Genomic DNA, 26,881 nt, shown 5'->3' on the forward strand with positions numbered 1-26,881 from the left:
AAAAACCCATTGTACAATCGCTGCAGATGTGCATGCGTTGTAACGAATGCGTGCAGTACATTAAAATGTTTTTTTAAAAGTAAAAAGAAGAGCGCACAAAGCATGAAAAAGGGCATGAGTAGTTTAACAGAAGCACTTTGCAGCAACTTGGCCTTCATATAAAAAAATAGCTGGAAATAAAAGGGGAGATGCATGGTGAGCAGGTCGGGGAAGTGAAATCATATATAAGGCATCAAAAATACTTTGCAACTGTAGGTGCATATAAGAATAAAGAAAAAAAAAATACATAATATTGGGAGAAGCAATAGGTAGTAGGATGTGGGAATGAAAAGAGAGTGCGGGTTACAGGGAGAGAGGAAAAAGAGCAAGGAAACGCACATATTCCATGGAGTGTCCAGTGAACAATTAAAATAGTTCCCTCATGTATGCCATTGAAGAATACAACTCATCCAATCAGAACACTCTGAGAGCAAAATGCTCCAGACTGGGACAAACACAAGAATACAGAGGAAAGCTGTTGGAAATGGCCCTTTTGCAGAATGAACCCCAAACCTTTTGCTTCTGACCGCCTGTATTTGATCCTGTGCTGAATTTCTTTTTTGATGGCTTTAGGACTCTGGGCACTTTACCACTGCTGACCAGTACTAAAGTTCAAGGGCTCTCTGTCTATATTGTTTTGGTGATTGGTTCATCCATGATTGGCATATCTGAGTTACTAGTAAGTTCCTAGTATAGTGCACCAGGTGTGCCAAGGGCCTGTTCATCAAATGCCACTAGTGGGCCTGCAGCAGTGATTGTGCTACCCACAAGTAACCCTGCAAACATGTGTTAGGCTTGCCACTGCAGTGCCTTTGTGTGCAGTTTTAAACTGTCAATTCAACCTGGCAAGTGCACCAACTTGCCAGGCTTAAACCTTCCCTTTTGCTACATGTAAATCACACCTAAGGTAGGCCCAATGCAGCCCCATAGGCAGGATGCAGTGTATTTAAAAGGTAGGACATGTACTGGTTTGGTTTATATGTCCTGATAATTAAAAACTGATAAATTAGTTTATCACTATTGCAAGGACTATCTCTTCCACAGGGTAACATGGGGATTGCTTCTAAATATTTTTAAGTGTAATTTCCCATTTGGAGTAGTAGGAGATGTGTAGTTTGGGATCTCTGACATCACAATTTTAAAATGCATCTTTTGGTGAAGTTGGTTTTTGAATTGCAAGTTTGAAAATGCCACTTTTAGAAAGTGGGCATTTTCTTACTTAACCATTCTGTGCCTCTGCTTCTCTACAGAATACTTGTCTGGGTCAGGATGACAGTTGGGCTGTTTGTGAATTCACTCTAGACAGTCACACAAAGGGAGTTGAGGTGTGTCCTGCATATCCTGATGAATCTTCCTGAGCTAGAGAGATGGGAGGAGCTGACACTTGCACCTGAACAGGGCTGTGCCTGTCCTTACACAAAGCAGTCCCCAACCCCCTAGAGTGTGTCTGGGGCCAGGGCAAGAAAGGCAGGGTCTTGTGCACCCCAAATACTTCCTTTTGAAGTTTTCCTACTTCAAAGGCAGAAATGGGTATAAGTATGTTAGAAATGGGGTCTTTGGTTGGCAGTCAGGTTACCCCAGTCCAAGCAAGGACCCGCACTCTAGTCAGGGCAAAGCAAAAACACACCTGGTTAACCCCTACTCACCCCCTTGGTAGCTTGGCACGAGCAGGCAGGCTTAATTCAGAAGCAATGTGTAAAGTATTTGTACCAACACACACAGTAATACAGTGAAAACACCACAAAATGAACATCACATCAGTTTAGAAAAACAGGCCATATTTATCTAAATCAAACAAGACCAAAACGACCAAAATCCAACATACAAAAGTTAAAATATGATTTTTTTAAAGAATAAGGGCCAGATGTATGAAATTCAGAGTTTGCGACTCGCAATTTGTGACATGCAAACCCGGATGCAGGACGGTGTCCCTGACACCATCTGCGAGTCGCAAGGGGGTCGCAAAGGCCCACCTCATTAATATTAATAAGGTGGGTCGCAATTTGCAACCCCCTTGCGAGTCGCAGCACTCACAGGGATGGTGGCCTGCTGGAGACAGCAGACCACCATGTCTGTGACTGCTTTTAAATAAAGCAGTTTTTTTTTTGTAATGCAGCCCGTTTTCCTTAAAGGAAAACGAGTTGCAATACAAACGAAAAAATGAAACGTTTTTGTTTCATTTTTTCAGAGCAGGCAGTGGACCATAGGACCACTGCCTTCTCCGAAAAAAAAATTTCAGGGCCATTCACAAAGGGGAATGGGTCCCATGGGGACCCCTTCCCTTTTGCGAATGCGTTACCACCAGTGGGACACTGGTGGTAACTGCGAATTGCTTTGCAACCACGTTCGCAGTCACAAAGCAATTCTGCATCACGATGCGAATCGCAAATAGGAAGGGGAACACCCCTTCCTATTTGTGACTCGCATTCCCATTTTGCGAAAGGTTACCGACTCGCAAAATGGGAATGGGCATCGCGATGTGCTTTTTGCATGTCGCGAACAGCGAAATTCGCTGTTTGCGACATGCAAAAATTTTCGTACATCTGGCCCTCTGAGTCTTATTCCATAGAAAACAGAAGGAAATGTTGATTCTGCACCTGGGTAACGTAAAAAAAGAAAGCCGCACGGGTGAGCATGTGTCAGAAAAGGCAGCGATGCATCGAGGGAGGCCGTGAGTCGTTTCTTCTCCGGTAAGGTCGGCAATGCATCGTTTTTCTCCATCGCAAGAGATCGATGCGTCGATTTCCAGACGGGGCACTGTGGAACGCCGAGGGACGATTTGGCAAACTTCAAAGTAAAATATCTGTTGTTTACAGGATCCTGCCTTGCCCAGCCCTGGCCCCAGACACACACTAGGGGGTTGGAGACTGCTTTTCGAGAGGGCAGGCGCAGCCCATTCAGGTGTAAGTGACCACTCCTCCCTCCACTCTAGCACAGATGGCTCATCAGGCTATGCAGGCTACACCCCAGCTCCCTTTGCCTCACTGTCTAGAGGGGATTCACAAACAGCCCAACTGTCAAACTGACCGAGACAGGCAATCTACAAACAGGCAGAGTCACAGAATGTTTAAAGCGAGAAAAGGCCTAGTTTCCAAAAGTGGCATTTTCAAACTAAAATTCTAAAAAACAACTTCACTAAAAGATGTATTTTTAAATTGTGAGTTCAGAGACCTCAAACTCCATATTTCTATCTGCTCTCAAAGGGAATCTGCACTTTAATAATATTTAAAGGCAGCCCTCATGCTAACCTATAAGAGAGATAGACCTTGGCACCTTGGATCCATGCAGAGTCGGCTTGACTTTGACGCCGAGGGACGATTTGTGAAAATCCGGTCACACAGTGTTAGAAAACAGCGCTGAGTGGGGTTTGCATCGTTATCAGCAGCTGAAAGCGGGTGTTGCGAGTCGTTTCTCCAGCTGCGATGCGAAAATCTCCCAGCCGCAAAGAAGGTGGAGCATTAATTTCAGCCACAAAGCCGGCGGCGCGTCATTTATCAGTTGCGTTGCAGATGGCGTGTCAAAAATATCCCTGCACGGCATTCTGTGTGTGGATTTTCAGCTCTTGTTCTGCCATTTCACCTTTCAAGGGCCCATGGACTGGATAGGGCACCACTTGGAAGGGCAGGAGCTTCAGCAGAGAGTCCAGGTTCTGGCAGAGGAAGTATTTGATGGTTCTGAGACTTCAACACAGGAGGCAAACTCAGTTTCAGCCCTTGAAGATTCTTCACAAACAGAAATATACCACAAAGTCCAGTCTTTGTCCCCTTTCACAGGCAGAAGCAGCAACTGAAGGATAGTCCAACAAAGCACAGTCGCAGGCAGGGGCAGCACTTCTTCTCAGCTCTTCAGATCTTCTCCTTGGCAGAGATTCCTCTTGGTTCCAGAAGTGATCTTGAAGAAATCTAATGTTTGGAGTTTTGGGTCCACTACTTATACCCCTTTCTGCCTTTCAAGTTGGCAAACTTCAAAGTAAAATATCTGTTGTGTACAGGATCCTGCCTTGCCCAGCCCTGGCCCCAGACACACACTAGGGGGTTGGAGACTGCTTTGTGAGAGGGCAGGCGCAGCCCATTCAGGTGTAAGTGACCACTGCTCCCTCCACTCTAGCACAGATGGCTCATCAGGCTATGCAGGCTACACCCCAGCTCCCTTTGCCTCACTGTCTAGAGGGGATTCACAAACAGCCCAACTATCAAACTGACTGAGACAGGCAATCTACAAACAGGCAGAGTCACAGAATGTTTAAAGCGAGAAAAGGCCTAGTTTCCAAAAGTGGCATTTTCAAACTAAAATTCTAAAAAACAACTTCACTAAAAGATGTATTTTTAAATTGTGAGTTCAGAGACCCCAAACTCCATATTTCTATCTGCTCTCAAAGGGAATCTGCACTTTAATAATATTTAAAGGTAGCCCCCATGCTAACCTATGAGAGGGATAGACCTTGCAACAGTGAAGCCTGAATGTAGCAGTATTTCACTGTTAGGACATGTAGCACATCAGTACATGTCCCACATTTAACATACACTGCACCCTGCCCATTGGGCAACCTAGGGCCTACCTTAGCGGTACCTTACATGTATGAAAAGGGAAGGATTAGGCCTGCAAGTGGGTACACTTGCCATGTCGAAGTGGGAGTGCAAGACTGCACACACAGACACTCAGTGGCAGGTCTGAGCCATGTTTACAGGGCTACTAATGTGGGTGGCACAACCAGTGCTGCAGGCCCACTAGTAGCATTTGATTTACAGACCCAGGGCACCTCTGGTGCACTTTACTGGGGACTTACTAGTAAATCAAATATGCCAATCATGGATAAACCAATCAACAATACAATTTACACAGAGAGCATATGCGCATTAGCACTGGTTAGCAGTGGTAAAGTGCCCAGAGTCCTAAAGCCAACAAAAAGAGGTCAGAAAAACTAGGAGGAAGGAAGCAAAATGTTTAGGGATGACCCTGCAAAAAGGGCCATTTCCAACAGAGTACTGGACCTCTGATCCTACAAAGTTAGAAAACTTCTGGACTGAGGACATTCTGCCAAGAAGAAAAGCTGGATGCTGTAGGAGGGATTGCCACTCTGTCTGGTGCTTTGCTATGATTGCTGCTTCTATCCTGAGAGTGAAAGGACTGGACTTTCCTTTCTACATCCTGCTTCCAAAGGTTCTCCAAGGGCTTGGACTGAGCTTGCCTCCTGTTAAGAAGTCTCAGGGACATTGTCAACTTTATCTGCCAGCACCTCGGTTCTCTTTCTGAGAGTCCTCACTTGCCAATTGGTACCAAATCCAGTTCCTGGGCCCTTGGGAGTGAGTTCTGGTGTAACCAAGAAGAAACAAATACACTGATTCCAAAGTGACTTCGGAACTGGCGCTGATGTCCAGTTCTGCACCACTGTCTGCACTGGAGCCATGGTACCCCCCTGAGTGCAATGACTGCGACTGATGCAGCAGGCCCTATGCCGCCCCAGAGCCTCCGAAGTCCCCGCTCTTGGCCCTTTTCTTAGAAGAATAGGAGGGATGTTATGCTCAATCAGTGAATGCCTAGGGTTCTAATTTTGTACGATTGCTTTCATATTCTATTGTTGTTGCCCAACTTTTTGTTTATTCTGTTATGAAACAAATTCTAAATATGTATCTAGCTGCCCATGTAGCTTGTTTTAACCAGGAGAATTGTTTTTTTACTATGTACATCATCTGTGGGATTACTGGATTATTCACATTGTGATTGGGAATGCTGCTCCCATGTACTGATTTGTTCTTTTAGATTGGATATGTTTGTTTGCACTACATTTTTTTAATCAACTTGGTACTTGTAAGATTTCCAGGAGGCAGTAAAGAGTAAAATGGACTTACATGTCCAGTAGTTTATTCTATCAGCGAAAACGCCTCATCCATCAACATGTCTCCAGTTTCCAACCGCCGTAGAATCGAATGCGCAGATCTCCGCGCATTCCATTCTGTTACCATGACAAGTGATCCCGTTATCGGGAACACTTGTCATTTACACCACACATCTCCCTTCGACATTTTAAACAAACATAAAAATCAAATTCTTCAACATCACACCATCAAAATAAAACATATTATACATTACAATACCCTGAAAGATAAACCACTCAATCTAGTATATAGTCTTTAAAATGTTGAGGAAACTTCCTCCTCCTGTTACTCTTCCTTTCTTCATATAGGACCATTTTCCCTAGATAGTCAAAATCATTTCTAAACCTTGCAGTCTGTTTTAACTCTAGGCTCTCTTTTTCTCCTGAAGAAAACGACTTCTTCTCGAACGCCTCATTAAAAGGAACCAGACTGTTCGTGTTCCAAATTTTCCCATCCAATGTTTTGACTGCATTCTTAAATAATTTTATAATTTTCATAGGTTAAGTATATTTTGATCACTCAGCACATCCAACTGGAGCCTTGATCTTCACTTCATCACCTACATTAACTTTTCTCTCACAAACTTTTTTTCTGACATCATAGTCCTGTTTCCTTTTTAGTATCAATCTTTCCTCTCTTCTTCTCCAATCCGAGTCAAACAAATCATATTTGTTCTTACTCCAATCCATCCAACCAGGACACAACTTGGTATTTGGAACCCTTCACCTGAAAAGTTCAAACGGAGACTTGCCAGTTGTCGCAAATTCTCCTCATTAATTCTTTTCTCCAAACGATCCCATTTACTCTTGCAAGTTGAATGCTCTCTTTAATGTACTTATTAAACCTTTCTACAACACCATTTGTTTCTGGATAATAAACAGCAGTTTTTTGTGTATGATGCCACAGTGATCTAAATATCTTTCCAATTCTTTGGAACAAAATTGGGATCCATTGTCTGACAGAATTGACTTAGGAAAAACTTCTGTTCTAAATACCTCCTCTAAAAATAATTTCACACTGGAAGAAGAAATATCATACACATTTTTAACCTCAACCCATCTCGAATATAAATCTAACAAAACTATAAGATAAGGGGTTGAATGTTCATTCTGTAAAGGACCAACTATATCAATAGCTACCTTGTTCGGTCATTTCCTACAAACCATGGGAACATTACTAGTTTGCAAAATTTTGTCACTAAGTGAGCACTGAACACATTCCCGAACTACTCTTTCACTTTCCAAATCCATGCCTGGCCACCAAAAATTAGCCCTTAAATTTTCTTTGGTTTTCACAATTCCTACATGCCCATCATGTGCCTGATCCATTATTATTTTCCTTAGACTAACCGGTGGGATTAGTCTCGTACCTCTCAACAACATTGAGTTATCTATTGCTAATTCATCTTTAACCATAATCCAAACCTTTATCAGTTTACCAAAATTTCCATTTCTCATGGCGTCAATAACTTTAGACAACTCCATATCATCCTTAAGTGCAACCTCCCACTACTGCTCAGTTATCACACCATTGGTAATTTCATCCACATTGCTGTCAACTACATAAACATCTCCATCTAACACAACCTCTTGATCACTTTCATTCCCAGACATGTTAACATCGACTAGTCTTGAAAGACAATCAGCACTTACATTCAGCGAACCAGGTAAGTAAGCAACCCCTAATTTAAAATGCTGCAGTCCAATAATCCATCTTCTTATTCTGGCAGGGATGCAGTTCAATCCTTTGTTTCCAAAAACTTCCACTAGTGGTTTATGGTCAGAAAATACTACAAATTCTGTTCCCCATATAAAATGTCTAACTTTTTTAAGAGCCCAATAAATAGCTAACGACTCTCTTTCATTTACCGAATAATTTTTCTCCGCTCCGCTCAAGCTTTTTGATGCACATGCAAATAACAATTTCTCTCCTTTATTGTCTTGCACCAACACATCACCCAATCCTTTTGCACTTGAATCCATGACAACATAAGTTGTCATGGATTGAACGCCTGGAGTCTTGGTGCTTCCCCCAATTCCTCTTTTATACTTTGAAACTCATTTTCACAATGTACATCCCACTTGAACTCTTTCCCTTTTTTTTTTAACAAACTCCTCATATTTACCGACTTATCTGCCAAATTCCTTAGATATCTGCCATAATATTCAACCATACCGAGAAACAAACTAGCTTCCTCCTTTGTCTGAGGGGTCACCAACCCTTTGATTCACCAATTCTGGCTTTGGTCTTACGCCACCCCCTGAGAGTAAATGACCTAAATATTCCACCTCTGCCAGCCCAAAACGACATTTACTTTTTTTGAGAGTGAGGCCTGCTCTACTTAAGCGTTCCAACACAGAATTCACACGTTCAAAATGTTCCTCTGCTGTATCACCAAAAATCAACACATCCTCTTGATAACATTTCACACCTTTCAAATCTTTCAGTACCCTGTTCATCACTCTTTGAAACACAGAGGCTGCCGAAACAAGACCAAAAGGCATTCTTTTGAACTATTATGCACCAAAAGGCGTTATAAATGCTGTCAACTCCTCAGAGTTGCCCTAAAGAAGCTATACTTGCCGCTTGATAGGGGTGGACTAGCGGTCCCCAACATGGAGCACTATTACCTGGCGGCCCAACTCCAGTGGGTGGCCAGGTGGTTGGCAGGCACACAGCTTGCTGACACAGCATCAGAGGAGGAACCATGGCCGCTCCAGCAGATACAACATCTATTCCACCCGCTCACGCATACAGAAGTACCACGGCAACTGTACCTCAGAATAGCCCGTAAATGTTTCTGCAGATCGCTCTACCTCACAAGATCGGTGATCCCATTTGCACCCGCGCTAGCGCTGTCGGGCACACCAAGGGGCCCCAAGGTCACATCAGATTCCGAGTTACGCACATGGCACGAAACAGAGCTACACACACTGGGAGACCTTTATGAAGAAACCCAACTACTGCCGTTTGCTAGGCTTCAGGAAATGGGACTCCCATCTGGCCAATTTCTTTTGCACTGTTCCTTGGTGAGGGCGCTGGGGTCCAGGTGGGGTGACATCACAACAGACCCACCCACCCACTTGCTGGTCCAGTACTTGCAGGTGGTGGGTTGTGGCCAACATATAATTAGCTGGCTAGCGGACGCCTTGAGAAACCAGGCCACCCCTGAAAACGACACGCTGCGTGTGGCATGGGAGACGGACACCGGCAACTCGATCGCGACAGCACGATGGAGGGCTGCCCTTTCAGGCCACCTTAACATACCACGTAACTCCTGATTCCGCCTAATCCAATACTATATAGTGAACAGAGCCTATCTCACACCTGCCCGCGTGAACAAATACTTTAACCGGCAAGATGCGGCCTGTCCCCGATGCCGCAAAACTGGGGCGGACCTGCTGCATATGGTCTGGTCCTGTCCTAGTCTGGTCGCCTACTGGAGGGTGGTGACTGACAACTTATCTATCTGCACAGCACAACAGATACCCTTCTCATGGGAGGCATGCATCCTAGGACTGTTCCCCAGAAGCAAACAATGTAGAGCAGAGGCGCGTTTCATAGATCTAGGACTTATTGTGGCGAAAAGATTAGTGACCCGCAGGTGGAAATCGCCAGACCCCCCACCGGTGCAGGCCTGGAGGCGCTCGCTCTGGGTATGGGTGGGAGCAGAGGGCTCGGCACTGTGACAAGAGGAGATCCAAGGGCTACGACAATTCCCGATCTCCGCCTGCTGGGAAGAGCTCTTGCTGCAACTGCGTGACACAGAGGTACACCCAATAGAGGAGGGACTGGACTAATACAGACGAGTAACAATGACCGTGAAAATGCATCACACAAAGGGACTGAATGCGAGAACTAACTAGACACACTATGGCACCATGGGGACGGAAAACCAGATGCATTAAACCAGATAGCTGACCCAGCCCTTCTATTAGTAAACTAATCTGTTGTAACTGACCCCCACCCCGACACGGAAACAGTCACGCCCGAAATTACCACATAACTATCTGACCCCGGCAAATGTTGTTGTTATTCCTTTTATTAGGTTTTTTCTTTATTCAAATGTTAACCTATATAAAACTCATAGTGTCTGTTTTCTTAACAAAAGTACTATAATCGAACAATTGTGATTGGAAAAATGTTATACTAATGAATGCCATCAAGCGCTGTGCCGACCTAACAGACACTAGGCATACAAAAGACCACTTAAGCTATGCCTACAGTACTGAACAACAAGAACGCAACACACTTGGAATTAAAAGCCATACAGGATAAAAAGCTAATAACAAAACAGTGGTTGTAAAGAACACCCAAACAACTACATAGACGAACTGCAAAAAACATTGCATTAATGTGTCGCCAATGTACTAAATATCTCTTAAAGATGTAAGTAATACACAAGGAGATATGCTAACTTGGAGCAAATGCCAAAATAAGTAACAATGTAAAGTTTAAAAAAAATGCAATAAACAGATTTCTGAAAAAAAAAAAAAATGCTGTCAACTCCTGTGAACTTCCCTCCAACTCAACTTGATGATATGCAGAGGCTAAATCCAAAGTCGAGAAATATTTTGCTCCACCAATCACGGACACAATTTCTTCTATATTAGGAAGAAGGAACCTGTCCACCACAACCTCTCTGTTTAGAGCTCTAAGATCCACACACAACCTAATTTATCCACTATGCTTCTTGGCCACAGTAATGGGAGCCAACCATTCCATAGTTTCTACCTCCTCAATCACATCCAACTCTTCCAACCTTTTCAGTTCTGCTGCAACCGGTTCTTGCAACGCCAACACTATACTTCTCAATCTTGTGATTACAGGCAGCATATCTCTCTTCAATCTTATTTTATGTTTATAACTCTGTAGACAGCCTAAAGTATCTGAAAACACCTCTGGAAATGTCACTACAAATTTGCACTCATAGTCAACAATCTCCCGAACCTGTACCTGTGGTTGAGCATTAGGATTAAGTAGTACACCTAACAATTTTTGCTGTGTCTAGTATTGATTGTCCGTCGCAAGTGACGCCACTAGCACTTAAATAAAACACCGCAAAATGTTGAGGCATTTATAGTCGCCAGTGTAAGATTTACAGGAGGCAGTAAAGAGTAAAACGGACGTACATTTCCAGTATTTTATTCTATCAGCGAAAACGCCTCATCCATCAACACGTCTCCAGTTTCCAACCGCCGTAGAATCGTTTGCGCGGATCTCCACGCATTCCATTCTGTTACCATGACAAGTGATCCCGTTCTCACAGTACTGATGCCAGCTGATTTTATAGATAAATTGTTGACCTAGATCCTTATGCATTTTATGATTCTGAGGCTATATTAACTTATATTAACTTATATTTAACTGAGAAGCTTGGAGGATCTATATGACAGATGTCCATTTTCATCAATTTCTTAGTTTTTTTATCTTTTTGTGATTTTATCTATTGAAAAATCTATTGCTTTTTATGATTTTTTTTAGTTGTGTACTTTGATGGTTTAGAACCCAAAAAAGTTTGTAAACTACTACCACTACTACTACAGGAATTAATGAGCAAGAAGAGCGAGTGAGTCAGACGTCTGGTATGGTTTTAAGGCGGTTTTCCCTCCTGAGAAAAAGGCTAAAAACAAACAAGGCGAAAGGCTGGATTTTATATATATTAGCAACAACCCCATAAGTACTGAGGGAAATATTACAATGTTTTTGTGCTGTGTCAGGCAAGTATTATCCTCCTCAGAGGCGTGGAGCTCACCGTTCCCAAGAAAACCTCAAAAGTATAATTGTAAATTAGTCAGCTTCTCAGACTATTTTCCCAAAATTATCTAAAGGGCTATATCTGTGTTATTGTCAGGTAAAACAAATATTGTTATGCAGTGTACCATGACACCTATTAGCCCTTCATTGCACTACTTTGTGGGGGGGGGGCGTTAATGCATTTAATGTGTCACTGCCTATTCAATGCAACCCTTAAGAGTACTTGTGTAGCTCCCAGGAGAACCTAGCATTTATTTTTGATGGGCACTGTTTTTGTAGAATTCACTCTACTAATGTATCCGGGTTAGCCCGCATGCCATCTATTTTGTTCTGTAAAGTGCAATGTAGAACCAAAAGTGTTCTGATCAAAAGGTTCTTACTTTGCAGCACTATGTGATCCCGGACCACTTACAAAAATCCAGTGGGCCTCTACTTCCAATAACTACTAACAATGGAAGTTTTCTGATGCAGGCCAGAATTAAAAAATCACACAAATGACCTGGAAAAGGCAATTATTGAGGTTCAAGCACGCTGGGTGACAAAAATGGAAAACATTATAATCTGCAAGAAAGAGGGTGAGAACTTAGTTTGTCATGTGAAATACAGACAGTTCTGACCAAGCATATCTTACACACCAATGATGACTCTAATAAAACTGCTAAAAATGTTGTTGACAATGGTGTCTGTGAAATGACTCTGACTGTGTCCACAATATACAAGTACTTTCCCGTGCAGCTCTGGAATGCTAGCACAAGAGAAGTATGTTATTTATTATTACTCCACATCTAGATGTCCAAAGAATGCAAATCATGTGGCAAATTTTCTGTCAGTCTTACTTTCACTCATTTTTGCTTTTGTGGCACTTGTGAAATGTGCAGTTTATATGAAATGTAGTAAATTCATAATTATGTGGTAAACAATGCAGCCCTAGAGTCACATAAATCCCTTACAACTGTCAATTGTTTTATCAATAATGTATTCATGAGGAGTGAAGCTAAATATTATAATTCCAATCTGTATCCTTACCTATCTGTACTTTGAAGAGAACAGCTTTTTCTAGCTAACTACTGCAAAATAAACATGTAGTATAAAAATACACATACCCGATAATGTGTGTGTTTGCTTTGTGTTGATCAGGGAATGTTTTTATGAATAGCACATTCAGGAAGCCACCTGCAGTGTGCTGCCTAGTTCAGATAGCCAATCAAGTAACAGATAGTGTAATTCGAAGGTCGCAGAGAGAAGCTGTCTGTTGAGTATGTCATGGTATCACCTTGCTTTAACTTCATTCAACAGCCTTAGCAGAACTGTGTATAGGTGTGTAAATGTTAGAGTTGTGTTTTTAATGTAGCACAGAGCTAAATTGAGTAGTTTGATGCACATGTCAAATTAGAATATAGCATTCTCAAGCAGCAGATTTTAGAATGCTCTCCCAAGAGAGCGATTGAACTTTCCTTTGAGGCAGCCACCTAATATGTTCATCCTCCAAATTTAAGTTTTTTAAAATTTTATTTGAATTGCATGTTTATTTTGATTATTAATTGATGATAACCTGATTTCTGCCTTCCATAAACAATATTTACCTTTAATAAACCTTGGTAGTTTTGAAACTGAAGTATTCACTATCCTTTTTGTAGATCCTACTGTGCTTCAAATTTTTTGCGTGTATTTGACTAGTTGATCAGGTTCGATTGTGAAACTCGATCCAATCGATAGCAAGTTATGGTCTCTGAAATTAGCACATAGCAAAGGACTAACATATGGATATTGAAAATATGTAAATATATACGATTTGTGCAAAACTTCTTTTACTAGATGCTTACACAGGATGCAATGCTTTGATTCATTAACACAGAAGACAGATTGATTCAAGTCTCTGATATAATTAATATTGTGGACTGATTCACCTGGTATTTGCATTAGTATTTATGAACATTTCAGTGAATGATTCTTTGTAAACCAAGGTTTCCTTTTCTGGTAACAAACATATGTTTCCAGTTGGATTAAAGGCTAGCCCTAGTGGATTTTTCCACCTGACGGCCAAGCTATGTAAGATATTTTATTTCTATATATGGTCATGATAACCTATATTTTTTTTCTTTACAGCATGTTCTCATCTGCAGCCTCAGATTTATTTCCCACTCATTATTCCTCATGCATCCCCTTCAATTGCATTTTTGTGTCTCATTTTGTAATTGTGATATCTTAAAAACAGAATGTTAAGTCAGGTTGTGTGTTTCCATGGTTCACTTGGTAAAAGAAAACATGTTAGGCCCAAAGTTTTTTTCAGAAGCCCGTGGTGGATGCTATTAAATGTCAGCGGTGCGCGATACCGAGGCTGCATAGTCTTGATTCCACCACATGCCTCTTTCATCCACCTCTGGCACTCCTTGCCCCTTCATTTCATTCTTTCTGCTTCTTCTCTTCTTCCTTCCTTTGTCACTGTTTTTCCATTTTTCTCTTCCTCATACTTCCCCTTCTTGTCTTTTTTGTTTCTAAATCGCTCTGGGTTAAAATCTGATGAAAAAAGTGGACCCTGCTTACAAACACTATCTCAAAGTAAATATTCTTCACTGTGGGTGCTTCTCTAAAGCACTCTGCCATTTTTATTTCTAGAAAAAAACACTATGATTGCTGGTCATCCCTGGTCAACTAAACGGTACTGGTCCTAACTGTACTGACTAGGAAAATAAGATTCTGCACTTTATTCACACAGTGAAATGTGAATGTGTCACTTGGATGTTAGCTCCTCAGATGTGTTAGTGGTTCTACAGGCTTCCTATGCAGCTGGCAAAAGCGAACGCTTCCATAGCTTAAACATTGGCATTCTAGCATGTCACGGTACACAACACAATTCAGATTAGTCAGACAGTGTTGACTGAGTTGTAACTAAGTAGCCTGAGAGGTTACCCAGTGAAAGAAAAATGAAAATTGGATATCTGTGCTTGCATTTTAAGGTGGTGTCCCGTGACACCGCCATGATCATGGAGGCTTTCAAACTCAGCATTAAGGCTACTGTCCATTTTTCTGTTCGCAAAGAAGTGAGGACTTAAAAGCCGCCATAATTATTCTTGCTTGTCTGCACCGACGCTAAACCAATGAATTAGCAAACAGTGTACATTAACAACCCCCCATAATTCTGTTTGAAAGGTGGAAGCTGGGAAACATTGGGACGTTTAATTTGAAAAAGTACGCTTCTCTCTACCTAATTTCTTGTATTGAACTTTGCAGAGCTGTTGGAGATTCATACTCTTCATTCATACACTTCTGCGGATGTTGCCCACACCGTTGCATCTAAGCTAATAGTTTGGAGATGACAAGGACGTGTATTATTGGTTGCTTCAGGTGCAGGCAGCACTAGGAGAAATCTTTCTCCACTCTAGCAGGTTATGTGGAAGTTCTGAAACAACTGGCATCCACCCAGTCATCGAGCCTGGCCACAGATACTGTTGGCAAGGTGTGACCTATCCGTGGCATTAGATGACTATCAATTAATGCTCACGTCACAGCAGGGGAAATAATTCTCACTTCTGTGTTGACTATTATGCAGCTGTTCCAGTGAAAGGATTGGAACATCCTGTACTGACGTTGCTCTTGCAAATGTAATATCACTAAACATGACATCTTTAGTCTAGAAGATAGCTGATAGATTGATCAGCAATCGAAAAGGTGTGATCATGTAGAAGAATGATTTAAGGGTTCATTCTGGTTTGCCACTTACAAATGTGTATTTTATGAAAGCACAATATGTGAGAGTTTGTTCCAATGAAAGTGGGCAAAATTGTCCACCTCTTTTTACAGGAGGTTGAAAGACAGGAAGATCTCAACGATCAGAACCATATTTTGTTAAGAGCTCACAGAGCTTTGACCTAGGCCTAAGGATGTAGCTAGGGATTGCCTTACGACCTCTATATTATGAAACACTTCCAGTGTGGTTTCAGAACCATAGTCTCCGATAGTTAATGGCTACCCAACAGATAGGCTCAATTCACATTTTTCCATATTTCGAGTGTGATCCCCTTCTGCAGAATGAATGAAAACCACTACAAAGTGAATTACTGTGGCGTCTACAATTTTTGGTTCACACTCTCCATTTCTGGTTTGTCCCAGTAGACCCACTACTGTGGTGTCTATACTCATTGTAGAGGTATACTACTGGCGTTCGTGGATGGACCCTGTCTTGTTTCTCGTGTCAGTACACCCAGTTGCAGGACTTGTAAACTTGATAGAGTAAATACTGTCCCTATATATAAGAGCAAAGTTATCCCCAATTCACTTCTGTGCTATCCTCCATACCTTAACGTTGTTACTAATTTTCAGCAATGAGCATAGAGCACACATCTGCTACTGAAACACACACAGCACCAACATTCTGCTCGCATATACCACTCTAAATAAACAACATGCCACTAACGATGCATAACTAATGGAGTAGCTACTTGGCCGTTTTCCAAATGCTTAAGACCATGCAAGGGATGAGAGAAGTTCTATACAAATTCCAACACAATGCAAATACTGATACTTTACTAACAGAATGCAATACAATACATTTCGTCATTGGGCAGTAATGGTGTATTAAACTATTATAGACTGTGTTACACTTTTCATTCTTCTTACCTGGTAAATTGCTTTCTTGCGTTCTGTGCTTAGCGTGATTCCGATTGGATTTCCCCCAGTTGGAACAGTGTAGAGGAATTTAGGACTCCTGCTTTCAGGCTTCCTTACATCCTCCGGTCTCCACTTCGAAAGCACTTCTTTCAGGGCCTGAGGATTAATGCCTTGATCGTCACTAGGGACTCCGATAATGTTGCAGCCTAGTGGCCTCAACTATTTGGAAAAAGAGAGGAATGGAGACATATTGTATAGTGAATATCAGAGTTATGTACCCGACTAGCCCGTACATGACACTTTTTCAGCTGAACTAATGACTCCAACTTCTATTGTACCCCCTGTCAGTTTTATTAATTTGATGCTTCTTCAAAAGCTGAAGCGCATTATACATTAGCCCCTGTTCCTTAATCATATGTTTTCCTCAAAGCTGAAAGCCACAGTAATTTATAGTCTGGAGAAATGAGATATGCCTGGGACCTCCTGTCGCCTAACACCACAGAAACTTGATAACCTTGTTTCGTGACATATTCAGGTTAAAGACACAAGAGGTGTGTGGTTAAATGGCCACAACTATTTAATATTGTTGGTGAGATAAGAGTGAACCTTCCGTAACTAGCATAGGTGGTGGTAGGTAGTGGTGGACATTACTGCTGAAATTTGATGGAATGAAATGAGATAGGACCCAGGTTTGACCTTAAGGTCTCACACTGCATTAAATGGGTAGTGACTGATTTACATAGACCCATCATTTCCCAGAGCGGAACGGCTGCAATTACGTGGCATAAAGATTTCTTTCTCCCCCTCATTTATCTTGTGCCAGTTGTCACCTATTCACACTTGGATCGATCACAGACACTGTAGGAAGGATGCCGCCTCCATAATGAACTGAACTGGCTTCCATTCAGGTAAAGAAAACCACCCTGAAGCCCTGCTTTATTTGTTGACAGTTCTGAATACCTAGTAACTCGATGTCTCCGCAACTTTATTTTATACCTGCACCAAGGAAGATGGATTGAAGGCAGAACGGTCAGTGCACCTAATAGATTACTCTCTTATGCAGGGCTGAAAATGAGGCTAGACACCAGCATTCTCAGAAAATATAAGAGTTAAGGAGAAAATCAAGTGAGAAGTTGATGTGGGCCAGGCTCTTAACCAGCCAGAAATCTTGAATCTTCTGTGTCTGTCTTTTACATTCAATAGAAATAATTATGAGATCCCCTGAGAGAATGGACTAGGGACGAGGAACAACTAAAGGATCTTTGACATCTTTCTTGAAGAGGTAGACTCAGCAAATAACAAGCATTTGCAATGCAATGGGTCTCGCATTTGTTCGACTTGGAGCTATTAGCGTTGTAAAGTCCTAACCAGACTTTTGTTGCCACATAAATTGAGAATGAAAAGTAATGCAGTTTTACATAAGCAAGCATATTTAAAGCGCCACACCATGAGCGTGAAGAAGCACATAAAAGGAAACAGAAGTTTGCTTGCAATCAAACGTATCAGCAGGTATGCAATTATCCATGTAACAGGGTCGATGTCAAGCAAAACGCTCGACTACTGCCCAGCGAGATTGCGCTGCATAGGAAATAAAAAGAAAATGTAGTTTGGAAGCCATAAAGAAAATACGGAGCATTGTATGTTTTCAGTAGATTACCGGTGCTCTCAAGGAGGGCTAAACAATGGAAAAGGCATGGCGTATGCGTGCCTTTCACTAATGAAATCAAGTGACTTTTAAAAGGCAAGCCCACATACCAACAAAACTGATGGGTGTGCAGTGGGCGTGGTTAAAAGCCCACAGAGAGAGTACAACAGGGGCCAGAGCGCTTGCATGCTCGACCCTAAAAAGGTGAATATGTTTATAAGAGCATTGTGTAATTGGTATCCCTTATAGTTCTGCCATCACCTGTTATCTATTCCCTGTGCCTTGGCAACTTTGGAGGTTTCTATGGTAAGAGGGGAGGAGGGGCCTCAGGGCTAGAGAGTGTGCCATTCCTTCCTCACAGGATACAGAATGTAGCAGAGGTAGGTCAGGTAGCCTGAAAATAATCAGGCTTTATGACAGGCTTTATGCGCCTGCTCCTACATTTCCCATGTGCTATTCCATGCAAGTATTGAACTATCCTAAGTGCTTAGAGAGAACCACTGTTGTTTACTTTGTTTGGAAAGACATGCCTGCTGTTTCCGCAGAAAATATTAAGCTCTGTATGTTTAGTTTGAGACTGCTGCGTTGAACACAGGTTGTTCTGAAGAGAAGCCTCTGTGGAAATGGCAATACACGCCAACCAACTAACTCATATTATGACAACAAGGCCAACTCCTGCTGTTTGTTCATGCACAAATGATAACACAAGTAACATTTATTTAATAGTAGAATTAACAATTTACAGTGCTGTGAAGCTTTTTGTAAGTGGGACCAAGTGCTAGCCAAACAGCAAGTTAATATTTTCAGAAAGGGCAATGATAACAACACTATTTCTGCTGTACTGTTAATATCGGTATTACTGTAAAGAAAAAATGGTCTGGGTGCACAAAGACCCTGCTATGAAAAATTGGTAAACTGCCTTCCCCTTATTGTGTTCGGTGTGATCCAAAATGCTGCAATATGAATAAAAATGCTGCAATGCATCTTCATGCATCTTTATGCAGGGATTGGCTGTGCTAAGAGAGCTGTCTCCTGCAGAGAGTGATGAAGGAGGATGAGCCGGGGGTTATTTGCTTTGCTTGTATGGGGGTGACAAAGTGGAATAAGTAAATAAGTGGAATAGCACTCCGGATAAGTTATCTGTCCATGAAATACCTCAAATGTCACAGCAGGTATTAATAGCAGGCATAACAGGGTCGATGTCATGCAAAGCGCTCGACTATTGCCCAGCAAGATTGCGCTGCGTTGGAAATAAGCCATAAGGAAAATATGGAACATCGTATGTTTTCAGTAGATTACCAGTGCTCTAGAGGAGGGCTAAACACCGGGAAAGGCATGATGTGTGCATGCCTTTCACAAATTAAATCAAGCTATTTTTAAAAGGCAAGCCCATGAACCAACAAAACTGATGGGCGTGCGGTAGGGGTGGTCAAAAGTCCACAGAGAGATTACAACAGCGGCCAAAATGCTTGCACACTCAACCCTAAAAATGGAGCCATTCTGCTCTCGATTTAGATCCCTGCTTTGCAGGGGTTCCCTGGTAATCTGCCTCCACCAGACATCCTGAAGTGTTACATGCAATCAATGGCAGAGCTAGTCAATGTAAACATTCTGGGTTTCCAGAGGTATGCTGATGACACCCAGTTAGTCTGGGGTAAGGGAGAATAATGTATTCATAACTTTTTAATTGAATATAAGGAATAAGTTAGCTTGTCCTTTTATATTGAAACCACAAGTAAATAAGTAATTGAGATAGTGTCCTATGTAGTGCCGAATGCTGGCTGCTTGTAAAAATGATTTAACCTTAATATACTTCTTGCCCAAGAATGTTCTGCAACTGGGGTTCAAAAGTTTTGGCTTATGTGAGCAATAATTGCCAAACAACAATATAGTAAACTATAACAAACTCATATTAGAGTTTGTTGATGGGCTTGAGAGGCTAAGATGGCGGATGCACTTTTGGTTTAAGATCTCATACAGCAATCTTCCCACCTACATCCAGTGGCCAGTGGTAGATGTTCAGCCTATTGCAGCAAGTAGGAAAAAGTAAACTTATTGAACAAACAGTAGGGGATGGGAATACTAGGGTAGGGCTCAATGACGACTATTGAGGTAGTTAAGGCATAAAAGAATGCTCAAAGCAAGGGAAAGAAAGCCTGGTCACCAGTAGTCAGTTGTTACCCAGTGATTTCTGGCCCCCCTAAATGCATTTCAGGTGAAGGATGGGCAAGTACAATGGGCACGTCAGCTCACAGAATTTATCAGTCAGGTAGTGGATACAGGGGCCCGTGCCCCAGTAGGACATATTTGGGGAAATAAGGAATATCTCTATCATATATGCCGTCTATTGTGGCCAATACTTCCTGCCAGAAAACACCTATTTAAGGACATTGCCACAGATCCGACCGCACGGTTGCCGTGTCCGCAGCATAATTATGATCTGCCATTAATGATGGAGTGGTGTAGATCTGCAAGCTTAAATACCTCACGGATTGGTGTCCCAGGGAAATGGAGAAGCAGTCATTACGGACGCCTTGTCTGCCTCGGGCACAGGTAGATTAAAAATAGATGATTTTTGTAGGTTAGTTTTGAATACCGAGAATGGCCAGAATTTCATCAATTCCTGCAGAACCACCAACCAGGAAGCCTGGGACGATGTTAAGTAGAGCAGGACACCATCCACATAGAGTGCAATCTTATGTGACCTGCCGCCCATCATAATGGCAGCGATTTGTGGATGGCTGCTGATACGTTTGGCTATCGGCTCCATGTATACAGCGAATAATAAGGGGCGAAAGGGGACATCCCAGATTTGTGCACCCAGCTATGGGAAAGTGATTTGACAGAAGAGCATTCACTCGCACCATCACCTCAGGAGAGGCATAGCTGCATTGAATTCACTAGCAAAAATGTGACCCCAGCCCACTAGGCATCAGCACTGCCTTAAGGTATGGCCAGTGGACCCGATCAAATGCCTTCTCTGCGTCAATAGACAGGAGAAGTGCAGGTGTGAGAGATCGCTGTGTCTTATCCAGAAGGTGGCACAGGTGTTTGGTATTATTGTTACAGCAACTTTCAGGGTCTGATCAGGGTCCACCAAACCCTGCATGAAGGGAGACAGTCTGTTAGCCAGGATACCTGTAAATATTTTCGCTTCTACATTTAAGAGTGAAATGGGGCAGTATGGGAATAACTGCGATCGTTGCCAATTGCAGCGTGGGGGGAGGGAGCCAGTGGCACTGAAATCATTCTATAACCACTGCAGTGTGGGACTAGGAGTGTCCAGAAAGCTTTATATAACTCTGCACTATACTCATCATAGCCAGGTGCCTTACCAGGCTGAAGTCACTGCGTGGCCATAAGGACCTCATTGGGGGTTAAGTCTGTGTCGAGGAGAGGTGGCAGTTGCCAACAGAATACTGGAAAGAGGGACTGAGTCCAAGAAGGTCTCTATGCTATCATCATTAATCTTCCCTGCAGAGTAGAGGGTAGCATAAAAGGTGGCAAATTCCACAGTTGTCTGCTCATCTTGTTGAATCAGAGTGCCATCAGTCAACCAGAGCTCAGCTACTCCTTGATGGACTGCATGTGAGCAGAGGTGATGAGCTAGTAGATGCCCTGCCTTATTCCCATCTGCATAACATTTTTGCTTCATCCGTTACAAAGCATATCCCGCTCTGCCCATATCAAGGGCCCTCAATTGCTTGCGGGTCACATTCAATTGTTGTTGAATCACCAAGGAGCCAGTGGTTTTGTGTATTCTCTAAGTCCCTGGCTGCGGTTTCCAGCTGTATGCGTTTAGCACATCTGTCTGCATTGAGGGGCACTGCAATAGCGATAAATTGACTCCTTACTACTGCCTTGAAAGTGTCCCAAAGTAATCATGCAGCCATAGTCGGAGTATCATTTATGGCTAGAAACAACTCTTTTGTCGCTTTGATTTCTGTGAGTATGCTGTTATAGGTGAGGAGTCTAGTGTTGAGGTGTCAAATTCGTAGGTACAGTGAGGAGGTGGGAAGAGTGAACCATAAGGTAATAGGTGCATGATGAATGGGAAAAGGCAGCTACCACAATATGTACTGCAGAAGTCACCTTAGTGACTAGCATATGTCTGATGTACAGCAGAAAAAAGGTGTAGTCCCTCTCTGCCTGATGTGTCTGTTGCCAGATGTCCGTGAACCCCACCTGTCCTAGCCAGCACCTAAAAGTTGGGGATAGTGCCCCAGTTTGCCCTGACCTTTGAATGGATCTGTCTGCCTGTGCATAATGGACAACACTAAAATCCCCCCGATCGTCAGCATCTGGCGAAGTGAACCCATGGCCCAGTGCATCACGTAGGAATAGCTCATTTGGTCCATAAACACTGGCCATTGTAAATCTGTAGCCCTTCAGATCAATACGAAGGGCAAGGGGCCTCCTCGGTATCTCTGTATGCATCTGTGTCACCCTTACCGGAAATTGTGTTGCTAACAATATTTCCACTCCTGCTTCTTTTCCCAGTCCTGACGAGAGGTATTGGCGGTCAAACCAGCGAGAGCGCAACTGTTTCCAGTCAACCCTTAGCAAGTGTGTTTCTTATAAGAGGGAAATGTCACATTTGGACTCCCTAACAAAGGAGAGGAGGGCAAACCTTTTCACTGTAAATTAAGGCCCATGACATTGATACTGAGTGTTTTAACCACTGACTTCATAATAGGGATGGACTAAAGCATGCCATTAAACATGCGTACAGCCAAAGGACCTCAGGAACATCACCCACAGAGCATGTAAGCACTGAGAAGTCGTCAAAGGGGAAAGCAGGAGGGGTAAACAAAGAACATGATAACAAAACTATTCCCCGCCTGGGAATACCAACTGTCGAACTTGAGGGGTCCAGATTATGTATTTGAGGGCTCTTCGTTGTGTCATCAAGTCTCAGGAGGTAGGAGCTCTACCGCCAAGAATTCCATCTACAGCGGAGGCCGTCCCGTTGTGCCCCGGATCAGCACTAGTGTAGGGGGAAACATCTCCTTCACAAGGTAGTCGCTTTACTGGTAATGGTTGATAAATTAGTTTGAAAACTCCAATAGTGGCAGCTTAGTGGTCCCTGTCTGCTTCTGACACATGTTTATGGTACTGCAAGCGACGTATCAGCACCGCTCTTTTGCTCTTTCCTTATGGCTCTCCAGAGGGGTCCAGGGCCTGCTCTGATTGCTGGGATGAGGGGTTTTTAGAGAGAGGAGGCATGTCCGTCAGGGCTTAAGTTCCTGCCAGGGTGCAGACACTCTGCATCTCCTTATTCCATACACATTGGAGGTGAAAGGGATATCCTGATCTATATTAAATCCCTTGCTCACGTAGGAAGTCCATCAAGGGCATGAGGGCCCAGCAACACTGCATCCTCATTGAGGAGAGGTCCTGGTATAGCCCTATTTTGTGGCCTTCGAAGTCTATGGTTGGCTTATCTCAAACTGTGCCAGGATTATTTATTTTTGCTTGTAATAGTGTAGACAGGTCAAAGTGTCTTGTGCCTGGTCTGGGAAGTGAGCAGGCTACCCTGCTCTGTGAATGTAATCCAGTATTGTAGTTTGATCTTTTAGTTCTGGGGCTACCTGCCGGAAAAGACGGACCGCAAATTCATCCAAGCTCCCAGATATTGCCTGCAAAGGAACTCCTTCAATACAAATATTAAAGTGCCAACACCTGATCTCCAAGTCCTCCAGATGGTTTTGCATTTCTAGAATCATATCCCGCAGCTCGAGTAGCTCTCAGCAATGAGTGTCCACCTCCTCTTCATTAGATTTGTTTGTCTGTTCAAGTGAGTCCATTCTTTAACCTAAGTCGCCAATGTCTCTCCTGAGGTCCTTCACCTCAGATGCAATTTCATGTTTGAGGGTTGCATAGTCCTCCCTAACAAAAAAATGATCTAAGAAAGATTGTGTGATAGGCGTGGCATCTTCCCCTGGTCTCACCGCCTCATCTGCACCCCCCAGGATAGTGGGGTCGTCTTTGGGTGGTTCCACCTGCTTCGCCGGAGTCTTAGCAAACAAGTTTCTTAGTGAGCCGTCTTTTTTTGCGTTTTGCTGAGATGCCATCACAGCACCCGGAAAGTCACTCACGTCAGCAGGAGAGGGCAAGTGAAGGTAATGTATGCTGGCTAGGGCAGTCGCCACCTCAAGGACCCACAGTCTGTGCCCACCTCCCGTCCAGTGGCCTCCACGTCAGCGACCCGAAAACAAGAAGGGTATCACTGCTGCAGCCACCACTGTGAGTTACTCAGGTCCAAGAGCGGGGGGTCTCCACTAATGTTTCCAATTCCGGGTAACCAGGGGGGCCTTGTCCCACTCAACATATGCAGGCAGGCTGGCAGATATTATCTAAAGGAGAGGGGGCCCCCAGCGCATCCCCTTTGTGCCCAAGAGGGGCCCAGTTCACACACAACAGTCCTCCAGTGGGTGACAGCTCGCTCCCTCTCCTCCATCTGGTATTTGTGGCCCAGGGCAGCTCTCGCTTTGAGTTGTCTCCCGCTGGTCCCCAGGGCCTCAGCAGGCACTCACATGTCAGGTACCACAGGGCGAGCGCATCCCACTGTCACTCTCCTCATGCTGCACAGTCACCTACCCTGCACACAGCTCCCCTCAGTATTTGATGCCAGGTAGACCACAGGCTGGGCCAATGCTATGCTCACAGCCCATTGTCTTCACAGGCAGTGCCACTAAGGGCCTCTACCAAGGCTGCCACTCCTTGCTTTGGTCAGGGCTGCCTGGTGAGCCCAGCCAACCACCTACAGACTGTCTGCCTTTGGGCCAGTCGCGCTTCCTTCTTGGAAGCCACCACTAATGGCCCCAGTTGTTGCAGCTGCTCCTTGCTCTCGATGCAGCTGCCCGGAGGCCCAGCCAATCAGCCACGGGCCGTCTGCCTTCAGGCCCGCTGCACCCATCAGTCTGAGAGCCGCCGCTGGTTAGCCAGTTACGGCAATTCACCTTCAGGTCCCCTGCGCCTGCCACCTTGAGAGCTGCGCGTCCATCTCTCGCCAAGCCTCACCCCTGCACCAGCTCCAGCTTCAGCGTATGTAATCTCTCTGGAGTGGGGACGACCAGAGGGAGGGTGTGCCACAGAGATCCAGCCCAGGGAAGCGTCCAGAGCGGCTGGATCTGCTTTCATTCTGATGGCACTTTTATTCCACTGTCAGTGGGGGCATAGTGCACGACCTGACTGCTGCAGTGGGGTGCAGCCTAGGTGGGCCTTCAGCCTGACCAGAGGCATTGAATTTATTGGCAGAGGAGACTATACATGTGGCATAGCCACTGAATGACAAGTTGGCCTACTGTTTCTGGACACCAGGGAGGAAGCAATATTGAACCCTTGCACTACTTCACCCACATCAAATGCGCTCCCCTTTTATGCCAGATTGGGCTGTGTTCTGCACCACTGTTGACTCTGATGTCTTGCTGGGATATGTGTTCCCTACTGCAGACACTCAGAATGTATTCTGCCTGTTGTGTCACTAATCATCTGCTCCTATCCTATCCACCACATTCATATCTCCTTAGCTTCTATAACTTGTTGATGGGCGCACTGTGTCTGCTGTGTTCGAAGCTGCATTTTGGCATACTGCCCTCTGGACTTACATCTTATTGGTGCTCTATTGCATTGTCACATTACTGCGATCTGGATAGCCACTGCCTCTGGTTTGTGTTTGGGGCAGTGGTGTGTCGATGCAGAGCACCTTACATATCTGGGCTGCTCATGCTACATGGCTCTTCCCTTTTCTCCTGACATGAGCTGTTCCATATCGCGGCAAGTCCAGACAACCCTTCTCATCGCCACTGCACAGAGGATAGAGGTCCTTCAAGACAGTGCTACATTATTTCACTGTCGGACTTGAAAATTGTGCTGCTCTTAGTATTGAGCCTCTTGACATATGCAAGCGGGCCCACCCTTATTGTGAACTTGGTCTCCTACACTGGCTGCCCTCCCTGGAACTCCAAATGGGTCACCTACACTCATGAACAACTAGAGCACCTTTGTGCCCATCTGTTGCTTCTGGTTCGGTGACTGACTTGACAGACCCCCAGACCGCTCCAATGACCCTGGGATTCTTGATGATAGATTGGATATAGTATTGGGGGCTATTGAAAAATCTAGAGTTTCACTAGAATTAAAAATTGATACTGTTACAGGAGACTTTGGCCCTCATTATGAACATGGAGCCGCCGTCAATGCCTCTGTGCGGCGGGTGCAGCTTCACGTGTCACGCAGAACGCTGCCCGTAAATCGGGCAGTGACCTGAGCGATGGGTACTGCGCAGGGGCCCCTGCACTGGCCATGCCAAGTGCATGGGCAGTGCAGGGGCCCCCAGGGGGGCCCTGGAGAACCCCTTCCACCAGCCTTTCCCTGGCGGGGAAACCCACCAGGGAAAGGCTGGGGGAATTGGGATCATTATCCGAGGGGCAGCAGCCCTGCCCTGTCGGATAATGATCCCGTCCACCGCCAGGCTGCCTGTCTGAGGCAGCCTGGCGGTGGGTGAGGGCCGCCATAGGTGGCCCTCCATGGCTTCATTATGTGGCAGTGTGGGCCGCCATGCCAGATGGCAGGATTTCCCGCCACCGAAGACATGGCGGCCCCCACCGCCACGTTCATAATGAGGGCCTTTACTTTTCTATAGGCTGATCATAGAAAACTGGTGGACATGGCTTGCAACACAGAACAGCCACTTGCTACGCTGCAACCACAAATTAGTGTGATGGAGACACAAGTATGCCAACTTACTGACTGGATGCGCGTACTGCGGGATAGGGCTGAGAACGCTGTGGGACGCTCCAGACAAAATAATATCCATGTTGTGGGCCTCCCTGAGAACATGAAAGGTCAGGACACAGTCACGTGTTGAATGGTGGGTGCGTGACAGTTTTCCTCAATCAACGCTTTCACCATTTTTCTCTGTGAGCGAGCACACCTTGTACCAACTTGGAAA

At 44.1% G+C, this 26,881-nt stretch overlaps 1 protein-coding gene across 1 annotated transcript in view; it reads right to left on the reverse strand.

Annotated features, from left to right (window-relative positions):
* LOC138304344 (kynurenine/alpha-aminoadipate aminotransferase, mitochondrial-like) overlaps window positions 1-26,881 on the reverse strand; it is a 439,058-nt gene that overhangs the window by 172,713 nt on the left and 239,464 nt on the right. The window contains exon 6 of the mRNA XM_069244319.1: window positions 16,290-16,499. Coding sequence (XP_069100420.1) covers window positions 16,290-16,499 — 210 coding nt within the window. The remainder of the gene's footprint in view (window positions 1-16,289; window positions 16,500-26,881) is intronic.

This window comes from Pleurodeles waltl, chromosome 1_2 (genome assembly GCF_031143425.1).
Source record: "Pleurodeles waltl isolate 20211129_DDA chromosome 1_2, aPleWal1.hap1.20221129, whole genome shotgun sequence".
Lineage (NCBI taxonomy): Eukaryota > Metazoa > Chordata > Amphibia > Caudata > Salamandridae > Pleurodeles > Pleurodeles waltl.